Source organism: Hyalella azteca, unplaced genomic scaffold (genome assembly GCF_000764305.2).
Source record: "Hyalella azteca isolate HAZT.00-mixed unplaced genomic scaffold, Hazt_2.0.2 contig15264, whole genome shotgun sequence".
Taxonomy (NCBI): Eukaryota; Metazoa; Arthropoda; class Malacostraca; order Amphipoda; family Hyalellidae; genus Hyalella; species Hyalella azteca.
In genome coordinates, this window is record NW_025945121.1 from 238,877 (window position 1) to 256,268 (window position 17,392).

The 17,392-nt window shown below is 38.4% G+C and overlaps 1 protein-coding gene across 3 annotated transcripts; it reads right to left on the bottom strand.

Annotated features, from left to right (window-relative positions):
- Positions 1 to 3,204: 3,204 nt before the first annotated feature.
- LOC108677067 (uridine-cytidine kinase-like 1) lies at positions 3,205 to 14,818 on the bottom strand (the record flags this gene model as incomplete). Of its 3 annotated transcripts, none has more annotated exon segments than XM_047884353.1 (14): positions 3,205 to 5,208; positions 5,714 to 5,879; positions 6,565 to 6,750; positions 7,075 to 7,194; positions 8,071 to 8,160; positions 8,595 to 8,684; positions 9,538 to 9,579; positions 9,664 to 9,783; positions 10,676 to 10,747; positions 11,418 to 11,588; positions 12,700 to 12,806; positions 13,649 to 13,831; positions 14,096 to 14,283; positions 14,696 to 14,818. In XM_047884353.1, coding segments are annotated over 14 exon segments (1,807 nt in total), but the record flags the coding sequence as incomplete, so codon positions are not given.
- Between the last annotated feature and the right edge of the window lie 2,574 nt (positions 14,819 to 17,392).

Below are 17,392 nucleotides of genomic sequence, written 5' to 3' on the forward strand. Positions count from 1 at the left end.
AAACATGGAGATATCACTCGTACCATCGAAAGAACTAATAAATACGCGTTAAGAATCAAGCAAACCAAAAAGCAATGAAAGCGTGAGAGCCGAAATTTCGACTAAATCTAATCTACTCCAACATCTATTACGAAATTTACGAATACTCAGCAGCATCATTATTCCCATTGTATGCCAGATGCTACTGATGCCCCAAGGCGAAATGTTAACACCATGCGACCGAAGTGCAGGTCGGCTACAGAGTGGTCATCGCGGCGCTGCGCCTGCGCTAACGAGGCGGCTAGGTTAATGCTACTTACGCACGAGTAATTTCGTCAATTTGTAACCAATAATTAAGAAATTAATTACACATCTTTTACTGCCCAATATGCTGCGGAGATGATTTTGCAGAGAACTGTAAAACTAGTCATATCAGCGACTTACGAACCCTAATTTCGGCAATTCGCAAACTATCGTTATGAAATGGAATACACACCTTTTAATGTTAAATGCGTGTTTTTTTCTACGAGTGTTTTCCTCATTCCTAAATCAGCAAAATTTTCATGAAAATGGTAAAACGGGATTTTTGCCACCAGTGGACCGGTGGCAAAACCAGTCCACTCAGCTGCGTAGGGAATTACCAGCGTTGTGCATGTGCCCCGAACATTGAATTCTGTGTGTAACCTTAACCCAACATATCTTGATGGGCACTCATAGAGAGTAGAATGAAATCATGTGTCATTTATGGAAGTGGTAGTTATTTTTATTTAATTGTGATTTCTGGTTATGATCATGTCTAATTGCACAATTAGAAAGGTTCCACCCTTTAATTAGCCGCCACTGCTGTAAAATTAATTTACGAAATCATGGTTCCAATCAAAAATTAAGCCGTAACGCTGACACCATATAAATATTATTTACCCTGGCTCCAGTACTTAAATTACTGACTTGATGTTTTGACTTTTAACTAGTAGTGGTCAAGTAATAATGATTAATATGACGTATAATTTCAAATTATTTATAACTCACATATACTCACTGAAGCACTAATGGTAAAATTTACTATTCAAAAAGAAATAAAAATCGTTTGAGACGATCGACAACTTCCAAAGCCAATTATTTACAATGATTTGTTAATCTACTATGCACGCCGAAATGTAGAAGCCCTTGGCGCACATCATACCTCGGTATGCAAAGGTCAAAGACAATCTATAATGTGCACGAAACGCGAACGCCTTGCACTACAGTTAATCTGTTAATAATAATAACAATAGCGGTTTCAGCGTTTAGTAGGAAGTAGGCCTGTCGCCGATTCTTAACATCGCAGAACATCCTCAGCTTGTTGCGGCCTCGAACTCGCAACTCACTGCTACAATTCTGCTATGCTTAAGCCCGGCTTCCTTGCCGATTCTGACCAGAAACTGTGCACAGAGCTGGGATCGAACCCGCGCCTCTCTGCGCCAATCTTGATACTCTGAACTTTAACCACTGGGCCACCCTGCCCACAGATACACCCATTTTACATGTTGGAATACGGGATAAGATGAAAATTTTAAATTCCCTCCACAGCGCATTGGACATTAAAATGAGTGTACGTAATCTGATCACGCAATCTCATTATTAAAGGTTGTAAATTGACAAAATTAGACGCACGAAAGTTACTGAAATTACTCGCTTTACCGTTTTAATGAACTGACTGAGGTAAAAATTAGGAAAAATTATTTTTACAGCTCATGGGGCATTGCAATATGTTTATTAATTCTCATAATCATTGATTAAGAACTGATGAAACTTAGCTTGGGTAGGTTGCTGAAATCACGCTTCTTCAGTTTTGCTTGTAAAACAGAAACATGTATAAATATAATAAATCCCGCCACAGCGCATTGGGATTTGCAAGGTGCGTACTTAGCTTAATAAAGCTTGGTAACAAATCAACTTAATTATTCGTGCGTAAATTGCAAAACCCAACCGTTTTACTGCGCGCAGTCGCAGTTCCTTGATGGCCAACGCAGTCAACCATGAACGCAGTAGCCCAGGCTAACTCACGCACTTGTGTCGGAGTGATGACTTCTTACCATTAATGCTCAGTTCTTTGGTTCACTTACAACTCTCTCTCAACGCTCAAACTTCCAGCAATGTTTCTTACGCGTTAAATCTACCCGACACACACCATCGTTATCCGAGTCCTCCGCTTACATTACAATCCATATACATGATCAAGAAAGCTCGAATATAGCAATGATACTCTGTATTAATATGGACTTGAACTAACCGACCAGCTGTTAAAAAGGTGCATGGTTGGGGCGTGCCAAGCTCGTGCATATTGAGTAAGTCACGTCTTAGCTCGCCACGGTTGACAGAGCTAAGTATGTGCACCACTTTGCCCTCTGCTGGAACTCTTCCAATTTTATTTTTTAACTCTTTTGGCGCTGAGCTCAGAGATATTGGATTGAGATCTGACCTTCAATTTGTTTGCGCACGTTTTTTTTCTTTTGCGAATTTTTTTCTTTTAAGCAAATATATTTTAAACGGATCCTGTTAGAGTATATTTAATACGTTGAAAAAAAATTTGATGAGAATTGCCCAGCCTGTTACTATTTCACAAAACTGCATGCTGTTCATTATCAATGCTAAATTTTTGTAATCAATTCAGATTGTGCATTGGATTTAACATCTCATATTTCATTAAATCGTATCATTATTAATTTCATTCAGAAACTTTTTATGTTATAGTCTAATGAACCATACATAAGCTGTATAATTAATTAACCCAGCGAGGCCATAAATTCGAACATTTGAATTCTAAAATCCTTGGCAATGATCCCTCGTGTAGCATCGCAGGCATAGCTGCGTACGTGAGGCGCTTTGGCGTCTAGTTACTCGCATGCATGACGCCATTGACGCCACAACGCAATAAACAGGATATGACAAGACTGACATCAGTACATTCGCGCTGATCTCAAAGACGAAATCGGAAGCTCTTCTTGTTAGTTCATATTCTTAATAATAATTAAATTCCGTTGTTGATATAAGAAAGTCGGAGCAGAGTCACTGTCAGGCTGAATTCTTGTTGACGCGTTTCTTCTGAATTGAGTCCCGCTTATCAAGCAAATTTCCTTCATTGTGCCAACCATGAAGGACGGTTTCAACCGTAGGCTTACTTGGCGAACTCATTTAATTAAAACCTAAATATTTTCAAAGCAATTTCAGGATAAAACAACGTACTAATTTTAAAACTCCATTTATTAGAGATAACACAACAGCTAACAATACATTGGGTTTGCGACTCGTGTCACAGAGGAGCTGAGGTGGAAGAAATGAAAAATGAAATTAACATTATTCTAGAGGGGCCACTTAAGTCATCATTTGTAGTACACAACCTCGTTTCTTGAACTCAAAGCATCAAGAAACTCTATTTTTACTAACTATACATGATACTTAGCAGGCATTCAATCCAGAACAAATAATTTTAGGACAGACAGGAGCCACGGTGATCGTGAGGATGAAACAGTGCTCATAAAAATATTCATGATGAATGCAAAAAACGAAGCAAATTGCTACTGGACTTAAAAAACAAACAATTAAATCCAGAAGCAAATGAAAGTTGGTTAAATATAAGCATTTAGCGACTAGGAACAGAGACTCTATACTTCCCTTCAGCGCGGAGTAACCAACTCCCCAAATATTCATGTCTGAAAGCATGAAAAACATTTCGCTATACGACAGCCAAAGAAAATCTAACAGAAACGTTTAATGTCAAGTGCAGCCACGGGCTCTCCGGCTGCCAATAATAGCAATGCAAATCACTTGCTGTAGGAGAGCCAATAGTTAGGCAATGATTGGCCCGATGACAAGTGAGTAAATTCAGCGTGACGGTTCCTTCAGAGCTGCAGCCTCTTCAAATACCTTAAGATAAGTTAATAGAAGACTAACTTCGCGCTATACTACAGCTACAGGGGCATACATAACAGAACGCCTTCTAAAACCGCTACACACTCCCATAAAATGATAAATTCAATGCAACAAAACAAATAAGAAATCATTACCCAAACAAGTTCGTCTTTTAACATACATTGGGCCTTTACCGTTGAAATCGACGCCTTGTTTTTCATCGTTTGCTTTTAGTCAGCTCGTACACTTACTTAATACATTAGCAATACTTTAAGTAGCATTATTTAGGTCACTAGCATTCGGTGAGAGCAGACCTCCTCTATACGAGTAATGATTGCCAACATGTCTGTCAGTACACGAGATGGTCGCTTGAATGCTTAACATTATTGCACCTCAAACACCGCAAGGCAGCGCAGCCAGCACAACCCAGCTACTAAGCTACACAAAAAAAATCAAAGTGACGGGGAAAATCTTCGGCCAGTAACTAGTGCGTGACATAAATTGGTTTTGCATTTTTGCATAAATAAAACTGCCGCAAATCATTTAGAGTTATAAAGCTTGTCGCCTCTGATATAACAGAATGTGAGCAGGAGGCAAAGCAACTATCCATTAATCCTAATAGGCAGGAAGATATTGCCGGTATATGATCGGCCGGCAATATTTCAAACAATCAGTTGAGTAAAGGAGATATCGAGCGAAGCGCAAGGTTGTAGGAAGAGGTTCGCCGAGTGTATCAACTTAGGAGACTTTGGGGCTGATTTCTAAAGCAGACTAATTCATAGTTTCCATTTAAATATATTTGAGATAACATTGATTACGCTTAGATTCAGGCCACTTATCAAAAGTGTTGGGAACTTTGCGCAATACAAGTAGGCATGGAGCATCACACTCTGGGGAAAACAACTCACTGAGGACATAAGATGATGAATATGATGCTACTCATTACGGAGATAACGATCAACTCATCACATATTTGTTCCAGAGAGTGCTGACCATAGGGGGTCGTTTCGAGTTTTTGCAAACAAATCAAACAAACAGAAAAGAACAGAGATCATCCAAATGGCGAAGTTACTCCTCCATTCTAGTCTTCCTCTGAAGACTAGAATGACTAGTCTTCCTCTGAAGACTAGAATGACTAGTCTTCCTCTGAGGGCTAGAATGACTAGTCTTCCTCTGAAGACTAGAATGACTAGTCTTCCTCTGAAGGCTCGGTGCCGAAGTAGCGATCGCCGAAATTTCCGATGCCAGGGACAATGTAGAATTTGTCGTTGACGCTCGGATCGATGGCGGTCGTCACGATTTTCACTTTGGGGAAAGCGTACGCTATGTTGTGCACACCTGCGGGCCAAAACACTTCAGTGTACACCGTTTACGAGGTGAATGCATTTAATTCAGCTGTGCTCGTCTTCATAATGGTGAGATAAACTCATCCAAACATCTGGATGAGGATATTTGCAGTCCTGTAGCATAAAATTAAAGATGTTTGGATGCAATAGTTGTACATATATTTACTATGAGCTTTTTTGCAAAAAGATTAACTTCTTAAACTTTTTAGTTGAAAATTGCTTTTCTGGGATGGAAAAGACGAAAGTCCTAAGAAAAACCCAGTCTCAAAAATTCAAGAAAAAAATAATTCTAGATAATAGCTTAACAATGAATGTATGATGGTCGGAAAAATCAGATTTCAAAAATTTAAACCAAACGAATCTCTACTTAAATAAACAACAATGATTTAGAGTTCATCATATGTAAGATTTCATCTGCGAAAAAAGAAGCATAAACAACTGTCAAAGTCTTACGATACCCTTAAATAAAGACACTAAAAGATAAGATTTAGACTGACCTTGTTCAGTCATGAGCAGCGAACAGAGGGAGATGTTGTCCTCCGGTACGTCGTGGTCGAGGAGTACCTTGATGGCCATCATGGCGGCCGCTCCAGTGGCCACCGTCGCGTCCATCACAAACAGCTGGTAGTCCTTGATGTCCTTCGGCAGGCGCAGATAGTACAGCTGAACAGAGGACAAATTTAACTAAGATTACAGACAGAAATTAGGCTGTCAACGTCGAGTTCTGACATCACACAATACGAGGGAAAAAATATCGTTTTATAAACTTGAAAAGCAGCAGCAACCTGGGCTTGATTGGGACGAATAAATTGAGGCATTCTAAGTCATAATTCTTGTCCGTGAAGAAATCACAATGCGCAGAAATTTTTAACAACATCTAGAACCTTAATTTAATTCTATTCACAGATTCTAACACCCTGAAATTGAACCGTTTCATGCAAAAGGATAAGAAACTTAAGTTCAACATAAATAATGGTTCCGAATACATAATTCTTCATCAAGTTTAGTCTGTTTGTTGCTTAAGGCTTGGTTACAAGTAACGGACAAAGGTTAAATATACAACCGAAAGTAACTCTCGACACAACACGAGATTCCAAGTCTCACAAGGCCTGGTTACTAATAGCGGACAAAGGCTAAAGACAACCGAAGAAACTCACGACACAACACGAGATATCAAGTCTCACAAGACCTGGTTACAAGAAACAGATAAAAGCTAAAGATAAAACCGGAAGTAACTCATGACACAACAGGAGATATGAAGTCTCACATTCCCTGGTAACTAATAACGGACAGAGGCTAAACATAGAGCCCGAAGAACCAAAAGATACGCGAGATATCAAAGTTGCACCTCAGGCTCGCCCGTCTCCTGGTTGGTTTGGATGAGGATCTTGCCGATGCGCACGTCCTTGAGGACGTCACAGAGAGCTCCTTCCATGGTCTCCCCGGCACGCAGGATGGACACGCCGCACAGACGCTCCGTGGCGATGCGCTTACCTGTGTACGGCACGCCCTGCGGGGTGTCCACGCACACGTCCTGTACAACGAAGGACAAGTTAAGCGTTCAAAGAATCAGCGAATAAACTATCGATGTTTAAATGAGTCAAAGGCCGTTAAAAAAGTACAACGTTAGTAGCAGTGATCAGTCATTAAAGGATGCTTACTTTTAAAATTTGGTCCAATTTTCCCAAGATGATGACCGTTCAACCAGCCTGGATGGCATTTCAATCTTACTTTGGCGAGTAAATCGGTGCTCTGTAGCCAGCAACAATGCCTGGTAGTCCACCTCTTTATCCTCATAATAAACGCTATGGCATATAAAAATCTAGCGCAAAAGGAGCGCTGCAGAGGGAAGAGTTACCCTGAAGGGGAGCAGCGTGAGGGCGTGCTCGATGACCAGCCTGATGAGGCGCTTGCTGTAGAAGATGAACTCGTCTCGCGGCGTCTCCTTGTTGCGGATGAAAGTATGCAGGCCTCGCACCTGATAACATTACAGTTAATAGTCACTTGCATCAACCTGATCATATTACAGTTAATAGTCACTTGCATCAACCTGATAACATTACAGTTAATAGTCACTTGCATCAACCTGATAACATTACAGTTAATAGTCACTTGCATCAACCTGATCATATTACAGTTAATAGTCACTTGCACCAATACTCACTGCTTTATCTGAACAAATGTACAGTCCAAGACGAGCATTTGAATATTTGACTTACGGTATATGAGATGAAATATGACTCAAGAATTAGGATGTACATAGTTTGAAGTTTCAGTAATTTACAACATGATATAACTCAATAAATATGTTCTCAGTATCATACTTATAATTGTCTTGTCAATAAAATTAAGAATGCGAAGTAGTTTTTGATGACCCATAAAGCATTCGCCTACAACTAGCCGATTATAGGCTTCCTCTAACAAGCGGAACTACACAGAGAAACTGCAGCGCTCGGAGGAAAGAAAGTACATTGGAAAGTACATTGGAAAGTACATTGGAAAGTATACATCGGAAAGTACATTGGAAAGTACTAAGTACATAGGAAAGTATACATTGGAAAGTACATTGAAAAGTACAAAGTAAATTGGAAAGTATACATTGGAAAGTACATTGAAAAGTACAAAGTACATTGGAAAGTATACATTGGAAAGTACATTGAAAAGTACAAAGTAAATTGGAAAGTATACATTGGAAAGTACATTGAAAAGTACAAAGTACATTGGAAAGTACATTGAAAAGTACAAAGTACATTGGAAAGTATACATTGGAGAGTACATTGGAAAGTTTACAACATGAGCGCACGAGCTGCGTCCAGCAGGCGCGTATGTACACCACCAGGACCTGCCTCCTCACCTGGGGCGTGGACGGCAGAAGGTGCAGGCTGCACGGCCGCGCCTCACTGAAGTTCACGTGGGCCAGCTTCTCGCGCAGCTTGAAGCCTCGCTGTCAAATAAAACTAATTAATTGCGAATTTCTTCTCATGAGCATGATCACATTCAGTAAACAAGAGTACAAGACTAAAGAATAATAAAGAAAATTTACCAGTGCTACTTCAGAAAACGATCATGTTCAAGCACAGGACCCACTGCTTTTTGTGCCTCTGAAAATTCATCTAGTAACAACCCAGCAGAACCATTTTCACAAATTGATTCAAAGGCAAAGTATTTATTACTTTATGGTCGCGTAAGTTAATTGACTAGGAACCATTATTGAAACGGGACAGGTTCTAAACTGAATGTGAAATTTCCTAATTAATTTTAAATACCAAACTATTAGGTTGCAACGTATCGCAAGTAGCCGGTGTTGCAAATGGTTATATTGTTGATAAACAATGCTTGTAGAAAGTTCTGCTAATAAAAAATAAGAATATTTGTGACCTGCGTGAGCTGCGTCATGACGTTCTGCGCGATGAGGTTGATGGCGACCTCGTTCTCCCCGCCCCGCGGCACGATGATGTCCGCGTGAACCTGCCACAACACACGCAATATTGAGCACTGGTACAGAGTACACAATGTACAGGCGTAAGGTAAACTAATAAGCTATACACAATATTAAGCACTGGTACAGAGCATAGTGGCAAAGCAGAGAGTTTTTTAGATTTAGACTCTCCCTCAAGTTCAATTTTGAGTACTATAAGTAGAACAGTAAAGTATCATGGATACCAGCATAATCATAGTACATAAGAAAATGGTTTAAATATTGGGTAAATAAGGAAATTTAAAATGAACTGATTCCAAAAAATCTCTGGTTTTCTCTGGTTTGCCACTATGGTACAGAGTACACAATGTACAAGCGTAAGGTAAGCTGATACGTAAGCTACACAATATTAGTCACTGGTACAGAGTACACAATGTACAGATGTAAGGTAAACTAATAAGCTACACAATATTAGTCACTGGTACAGAGTACACAATGTACAGGCGTGAGGTAAACTAATAAGCTACACAATATTACTCGCTGGTAAACATTGTAGCTAAATTACATAACCACAGAAAACTGAAATTCAATTTCCAATCATTTTTTAAACTAAGTGAACTGATCGCAAAAGAGAAACTGGATTCATTTCTCTAGTCGAATAACGTTTACACAAGAACTTCTCAGTATGTTCATTTCTTTATCTATATTCCGAGATCCTTATTACTTCAGGAAAGTTATTAGATTTATTATTTCCACAAATTACAGCGCTCTGTATACTAGAGCTTCGCCAGAATAAACAAATTCAAGACTTGACAGAAAAAAATTCCATCATAGAACGTGAATAAAAACAAAATTTCCAATAACGCAATATAGATAAGAATAAACCTTGTGATGATGAGTTACCATGGAGGGAGCGATGTAGTAGTCGAAGGCAGGCTTGACGAACTTGAAGTATTGCTAAGAATAAACCTTAAGACGATGAGTTACCATGGAGGGAGCGATGTAGTAGTCGAAGGCAGGCTTGACGAACTTGAAGTATTGCTTCAGTACGCCGTCTAGGTCTCGTCCGCGTCTGCTGATGTCGCGCGTGAGGCGGCGCACCAGACGCTCGTCGCTGTCAGTCTCCACGAACACCTTCATGTCCAGCAGCTGGAGGGGGATATATTGTATGGCATCACGCTTATTTAGGAGCATCTTAACACTAATCTTCCTAAATATATTGTAGGGCATCATGCATGTTTAGGAGTACCTTAACACAATTACTTATCTTCCAAACAATCATGGAGGGAATCATGCAAAGATAGGAGCATCTTAACACTAATGTTCCTAACCATCATGTAGGGAATCAGTCAAACATAGGAGCATCTTAACACTAATGTCCCTAACAATCATGTAGGGAATCATGCAAACATAGGAGCATCTTAACACTAATGTTCCTAACCATCATGTAGGGAATCAGTCAAACATAGGAGCATCTTAACACTAATGTCCCTAACAATCATGTAGGGAATCATGCAAACATAGGAGCATCTTAACACTAATGTCCCTAACAATCATGTAGGGAATCAGTCAAACATAGGAGCATCTTAACACTAATGTTCCTAACAATCATGTAGGGAATCATGCAAACATAGGAGATCTTAACACTAATGTTCCTAACAATCATGTAGGGAATCATGCATATGTAAGAGCATCTTAACCCTAATCTTAATAAATATCACATGTCGAACAAGCGAGTCCACAAACATAAGCTGTGGAAAAACCACTGGAGCGACAACAAAAATATAAAAAAACATTCACAGATGAGAAGTTCAAATCTTTATTCACAGGCAAAAAGCTAGAAACTACAGCCAACAACACTCAAGGAAAGAAATACAGCAAAAAACAGTTTATGTATTTTTCATTAGATTTTTGCCCTATGGGCAGCATATGCAGCTTTCGTCTATTAGCCAGAAGAAGAAAACTGCAGCCAGGCAACAGGAATCTCGGAATGTAAAGACTTGACATTACCCACCATGCACCATTACATTACATTACCCACCTTAACAAGCTCCGGAGAGTAAAACGCTAAAATCCCTTCAAAGATGATGACGTTGGCACCATACATGGTTTTCTGTGAGGAAAATAACAAATTTAGGCTGAATAATTTTTATTTCAACAGGCATGATTTTCCAGTTAAAAAAAAGAATCCTAATCAATGAACTGTAGAATAATTAAATTCAAATGCAGACAAAATCTTTCACATATGAAATTTGAACTTTAACTATCAATCATTAGTGTGTCGAGTCAAGGATTCAACACTTCCTGAATTACAAATATGCATTTATTTACAATTAAAAAGAGCAATAACTCTGACTTCAACATTTAGGTACCAATTATTGGCAATGATGAAAACGAATGGATGCAAAATTGCAATAAAAATTTATAACAACTGATGTTAATTACGTAGACTTGATAAGCTACAAGGCGATGTGATCTAAGCCCGTGACGAGTCACTCACAGTTTTAATGAAGCGTCACGTTAATGAAGCGTCACTCACAGTTTTAATGAAGCGTCACTCACAGTTTTAATGAAGCGTCACGTTAATGAAGCGTCACTCACAGTTTTAATGCTGTCTCTTATACACATCTAGATGTGTATAAGAGACAGGNTTTTAATGAAGCGTCACTCACAGTTTTAATGAAGCGTCACTCACAGTTTTAATGAAGCGTCACTCACAGTTTTAGCTTCTCTTCTGTGCGTGAGAAAGTTGTCACTCACAGTTTTAATGAAGCGTCACTCACAGTTTTAGCTTCTCTTCTGTGTGTGAGGAAGTTGTAGATGGGGACCTCAACCTTCTTGCCCTCCTTGAGGCGCTTCAGCGTCTTGATCACCAGCTCGAAGTCGAAGGCGTCGGGATGGTCAAAGTTGTACTCGTTACGCTCGGCTTCTTCGTGTTGTTTGGGCGAGAGAATCTGGGCATACATTGAACGTATATATGCATAAATTTTATACATTTTTTTGCTGTAATTCTCACAGTTCTGAATAAAGGAAGCATATGGGAAATGTGTTCCAACATTCCTATTGCATACGGTACTCGCTAAGGATTAGGCATCAATTTTTTATAATGAGTTCATAAACAATGATACATTTTAAATACTTGAATTTTTACTTGCATATATTGGGTATGAGTGTAACAAGACATTCGCTGCAATTCTTCAACATAGTCACCAGGGCCAGAACTATGCAGCAAAACGCCGGTAAATACCTTCTCTTAAATATAATTATTTGAATATTTTATTCCTTGGTCAAACAATTGGGAATTAATGACATTTCTTTCTCGTTTTTAAACGAACGAAACGTTTAAAACTGCAATTAAAGTGCAGTTTTTATTCAGAAAAGTTAGAGATTCAAAAGGAGCACGTTAAAAATACTAAAACCAGCAAAATGGTAAAACTTGGTACAAATGGCAGGCCTTAATGATGAACGACACAAGACAACTGCTACCGCAGCAAGGTCAGACTCTTATGTTACTGAGGCGGTCACGCCAGACGCGACTGAACAACTAAACTGACGGTACATACTAGAGGACTCATTAGATGAATAAAGAAAGATCATCATAATGAATATGAAGTAAATGTACCTTTCTTAACAAGCCATCTTCTCTGATATTGGCTATTTTCACATAAGAAGAGAAGAAAATGTTGCTACCAGTCAGCCTAAGGAAACATTCATGGAAGGAAATGCAAGTAATCTTGCCTGCATAATATCTCAACCCCACTATCAAGACCCACGATCATGTGCAGCGAGCTATATCCAAAGGCGCTCAATGCATCCCCAGGTAATGAAGACATGTTTCAGAAAAATTGCCTGAGAAGACTCGTCCATAACACTATCATTATCACAATAGCAAAACACTAAACTTTGCAAAGGTTAGACTTTTAAAATTTGTTCATGCAAAATATGAGTTGATAGTCAAATCAAGTCAAAGACTTGGCAGAGCCATTCTGAGTTGGTAAATGTTAAGGCAAGCAAAGAGCAAGAAATACAGGAATAATATTTGTACTAGAGAACCATTAGACGCACCTTATAGAAGCTGTCAAGGGAGAGCAGAGTCACCCACTGCACGTCTAGCTCCTCGATGATCTTTTGGGCCACCGTAGTCTTGCCAGAAGCGCTGCCACCACACACACCTAAACATGTAGCAGGGAAATGTCAATCAATGAATGATCAATGCATGTAAAAGCACTAAATATAACTCAGTACTCACTGCAGTGAGTGACAGAGAGCGCATTTTCTCATTGACGAAAACTTGAGGTCACGGACGGACAGACAAACATGGCGAGCACAATAGTGCATTTATTCCATAAATGAGAAAATGCGCTAAAAAGCCAACAAGTATAGGAGAATTCAGGAAAAATGTCTGAATATTGCAGCAACTTTCTAAAAGTAGAAGCAATGCAGATGAATGGATAGACAAATATTTTCGATAACAACTCCAGAATACATCAACAAAAAAAAAAGTTCAAACTGAGGAATAATTAGAAATATCATCAGAGTAAAAATTGTGCAAATTACTTGATATTGTCAAAAGTGATGATATTTATGTGGAAGATACAGGCAAACAAAATATTTGATAACCAGGGCTATTTCAGGTCATTTCAGAAAATATTTAAATAAATTTAGATGGTATCACAATTGGAAGTATTAAAACAAGTGTAGAATCAGAGTTTAATTTCAATTCAAAACCGGATGGGTTCCAAATGATTGATTTACTCATCCAGACTTCCCTACTGCACAAGTTCAGTTAAGACGTCAACAAATAAATGCCATAAAGGCGCCACCAATAACTAAGGGCTTACCAATAACAAAGGGCTTACCAATAACTAAGGGCTTACCAATTACAAAGGGCTTACCAATAACAAAGGGCTTACCAATAACAAAGGGATAACAAAGGGCTTACCAATAACTAAGGGCTTACCAATTACAAAGGGCTTACCAATAACAAAGGGCTTACCAATAACAAAGGGCTTACCAATAACAAAGGGCTCAACCATCTGGCCTTGAGCATCATACCATGGAGGGCGACCACTTGTGTATATGGCTTGCCTCTTGCCCCGCAGTATTGGCTCTCGGCTCCGGCAAGTGGTTGAGTTTGTCCCTGATAGCGACGTAGATGATGTGCGCTGCCGTCGTGTTCTAGGAGACCGAACTTGACCTGTGAATGGAATGAGAATTTTGTATTGTGCACTCACTTTCATTGCAATTGTATATATACTGAATTCAACCTCTCTTGTGAAGCAATAATATTAACAAAACCATTATTTTCAAACTAATGTACTGGAATATTCACTCTTGGATACAATTATACTTGAACAAATGTGCCAAAGTTGAAATAACTCTAAACATTTCCTTAATCGTAAGAAACTCACATAACACTAAGCTCCCACTCAGTCATGAAACTAATCAAGAAGATGCCTACCAAGAAGGCCTTGCTGCTTGAGAGGAGTGGCAGGTTTAGAGTGCGGAGTGGGCGACATGTGCCCAGGAGTGGACACTCCTTCAGTTGCAGGGAGTGCATCTTCAAAAGTCTGCTCATCGTCCACAGGCATTGCCTCTTCACCAGATCCACTGCTGTCAGCATTATTTAACTGGGGACTCCCAGGATTCCTGCATGAATGACAGATTCGCTCTTAATGGATAAACATCAGGACAGAAATCAACAGTCTAGTTTTAGCTATGGCAAGAATATCAATTAGCTATGGCATTAACATCATATAGATGTGTTTTGGGAGGCTACAATGATAAAAATGAATTGGGCATTCCAGGTATCTCAAGTAGTGATGGTTTGTCAATGAGGAACCAACTGTTCCTCTATTTTCCAACCCACATATATTTTGCCAAGTCTTATACTCCAGGCCTAACCTTCCAGCTGGTTCTAAGCAAGCTGGTTCTAAGTTACAAGAAAATCACATTGCAGGATGTCAAGATCAAGGTGGTAACAAACCTAGTAGCAGTACAGATTTCTAGCTCATGATCTTGCACATCTCTCCCTTGGTTGGAGATCAAGGTGGTAACGAACCTAGTAGCAGTACAGATTTCTAGCTCATGATCTTGCACATCTCTCCCTTGGTTGGGTGCCGGACATTCCCCATCACTTGCAGAGTGGTCAGCAGCCATGTGAAGAGCATCATTTTCATCACCACTGAAATAGGTTCAAAATACACATACACATTGAAAAAAGTGTTGATTTGGTGATGTGTCATCAATGCCATATAAATATTTCAGTTTACAAGAAGAGATTTTTTGCTCCAAAATTACTTTGTTAGGTTTCAGTTAGATAAAAGGTTGTCCCAAGGGTTACTTTTTTGACCAGTCCAACATTTTTCTTGCCATTTTTGAAGCTAATTTAATAAGCAAGTTATCAACTCACACCTCAAACAATAAAAATATAAATTTTCAGATAAATAACATCAGACTATTCTTATTGTATTGTGCATATGTACCTTTTCCCTCAGTTTTTATTTGAAACACAAATACTGACAAGTATAGCAGTTATTTACATTTGTTACTCTCTCAAGCTTCATCCAATCCTAACATAATAAAATCAAATCTATTTAATTTACCAGGCACTGCAATGGGCATTGTCACAATTTATTATCCTAGTCATGGGTTCAGTTATACATTTTCCTCAAATTTATTCATATCCTGACATCAATAGTCCTTAGGCAAGCCTTCAGAGGGATTTTTTTATTGAGGCTAAAATGAAATGCAAGCAGAGGCAAAATTGAACAATGGTCCAATTTTCTTGCTGTTATTTGAATCAATTGAAACTGAAATAAAGCAACCATGGATCCAGGACATCACAGTATGCTGGGAGTATACAGTAACTTCAAGTTGAATTGAAAGCAGCATGGTTAAGCATGCCCCTTCTAAGTGGAGAGCAATGTTACTTCCAGAGATTATATTGAGCAATCAAAAGTGAGAACCGTAATACAAAAAGAAGATATTAAGGAAACAGTTACAGGTCAAAGTGTTTAGTTGGTAAGCCTATTTTTATATTGACTTCATGTTTTGCTCTAAAATTGATACGTGGATTGAATGACATTTGACTACATATATGTAACTAGTTAATGGCTTTGTTCTTTGATTTAGCTTATGCTTGATATGAAATTGTTTCATATCCAGGAATTTTCATCTCTTCACTTTTGCTCCATCAGCAACATTTAGATAAATTATACAAATCATGAGCATGAAAAGTGCACAAGCATTGCAGCAATAGATCTACAATGTCATATTATGCATACATTGTGTACTCAATGAAGCACAGTAGAGTGACTTGCATTTTTATTTGGAAAAGAATCTACCGGTAGTCAACATTAATACAAGGACCTTAAGATCAATGCAGTTGATAATATTTTTCTTACAGACACCATGTCATCAGCCTCTATGTGCCAGTGGCAGTGGATGTAGTGTTCATTGTACTGTAAAACGGGGTAATAAGGGACGGTTTTGAGCATTTTGTGTTACTAACTTCTTACCATGAAACATTTCATAAACAAGTTTGAGCTCATTTTATAGCTCTTTGTGAGGCTATCATATGGCATCTTCAAAAAAAGTCCATATGCTATTCATGAGGTGACAGATGCAAAATAAAAGCATTTCGAATTACCCCTGGGAATAGGGTAATCCAAGACACTTGAAATAAAACTCAATTACAAAATGTTTGAAGCATGCACAGTGTACCGTCAAACGGGGTAAAAAGGGACAGGCGGGGTAATAAGGGACAGTCCCCCAACATTTTGTAGAAATGTTGTAGCTAAACTAATTAAAATATTGCAAAACTAAAAATAGTGATGTAAAATTCAACATTTTACTATCTATGCAGCATAAAGCAAGTTGAGAAATCATACATTTATTACCTCTACAAAATCCATGAAAAAAGTGTGAAAAGTGAGATTTTGGAAAAGTACCTCTGCTGTCTGAAGCAGAAAATATATTTGTCGTCTTAAAAAAATTTTCTTACATAAAAGTTGCACACTAGTGTTGGCTTAAAAATATGATTGACAGAATTTGCACATCTCATTCCAAGAAAAAATGGTGGCCATTTCTGTAAAACAGGGTAATAAGGGACACCTCCCCTGGGGTAATAAGGGACACCCCTAAAATTGCATTTACAGTAGATCCTTGGTTAGCAAAGGCTCCAGTTAATGAAAAAATCAATTAACAACAAAGAATTTTGATTACATTTACCTCGCTAAGTGAAAAAAATTTTACTTAATAAAAAATTACCGCATCAGTAATCACAAAATTGTGCATAGAATGTCACAGATAGAATTGAGCACTGAGCAACAAAGAATGAAAAGTAATTAACCTAAACTATGATTTATTTCTCCAAAAAATATGATGGTTGTCGCTAAAATATTCCTTCCTGTTTCAGGTATGTTTTTTACAATCTTTTTTGTTATAGTGAAATCACTTGACTCAATTAAAATTGTGCGAAATTGCAAGCCATCCAGCAAGCTTACAGATACAGAAGAAATGCTACTGGCTGCTGACATGAAGCTTGCAGTGGACAAGGTAGTTGTCAATGCTCAAAGACATGTCCATGGATACAGTAATATCACATTAATAATACGGTCATTAATGAATATGGTAATATCATATCAATAAAGGAAAAACAAGTAAAATCACAGAAAATGTCATTTATTTTACATTTACATCATCTATAATGAAAGAGGAGGACTTCAAAGTACTGTTAGTAATGGATAAGTACACT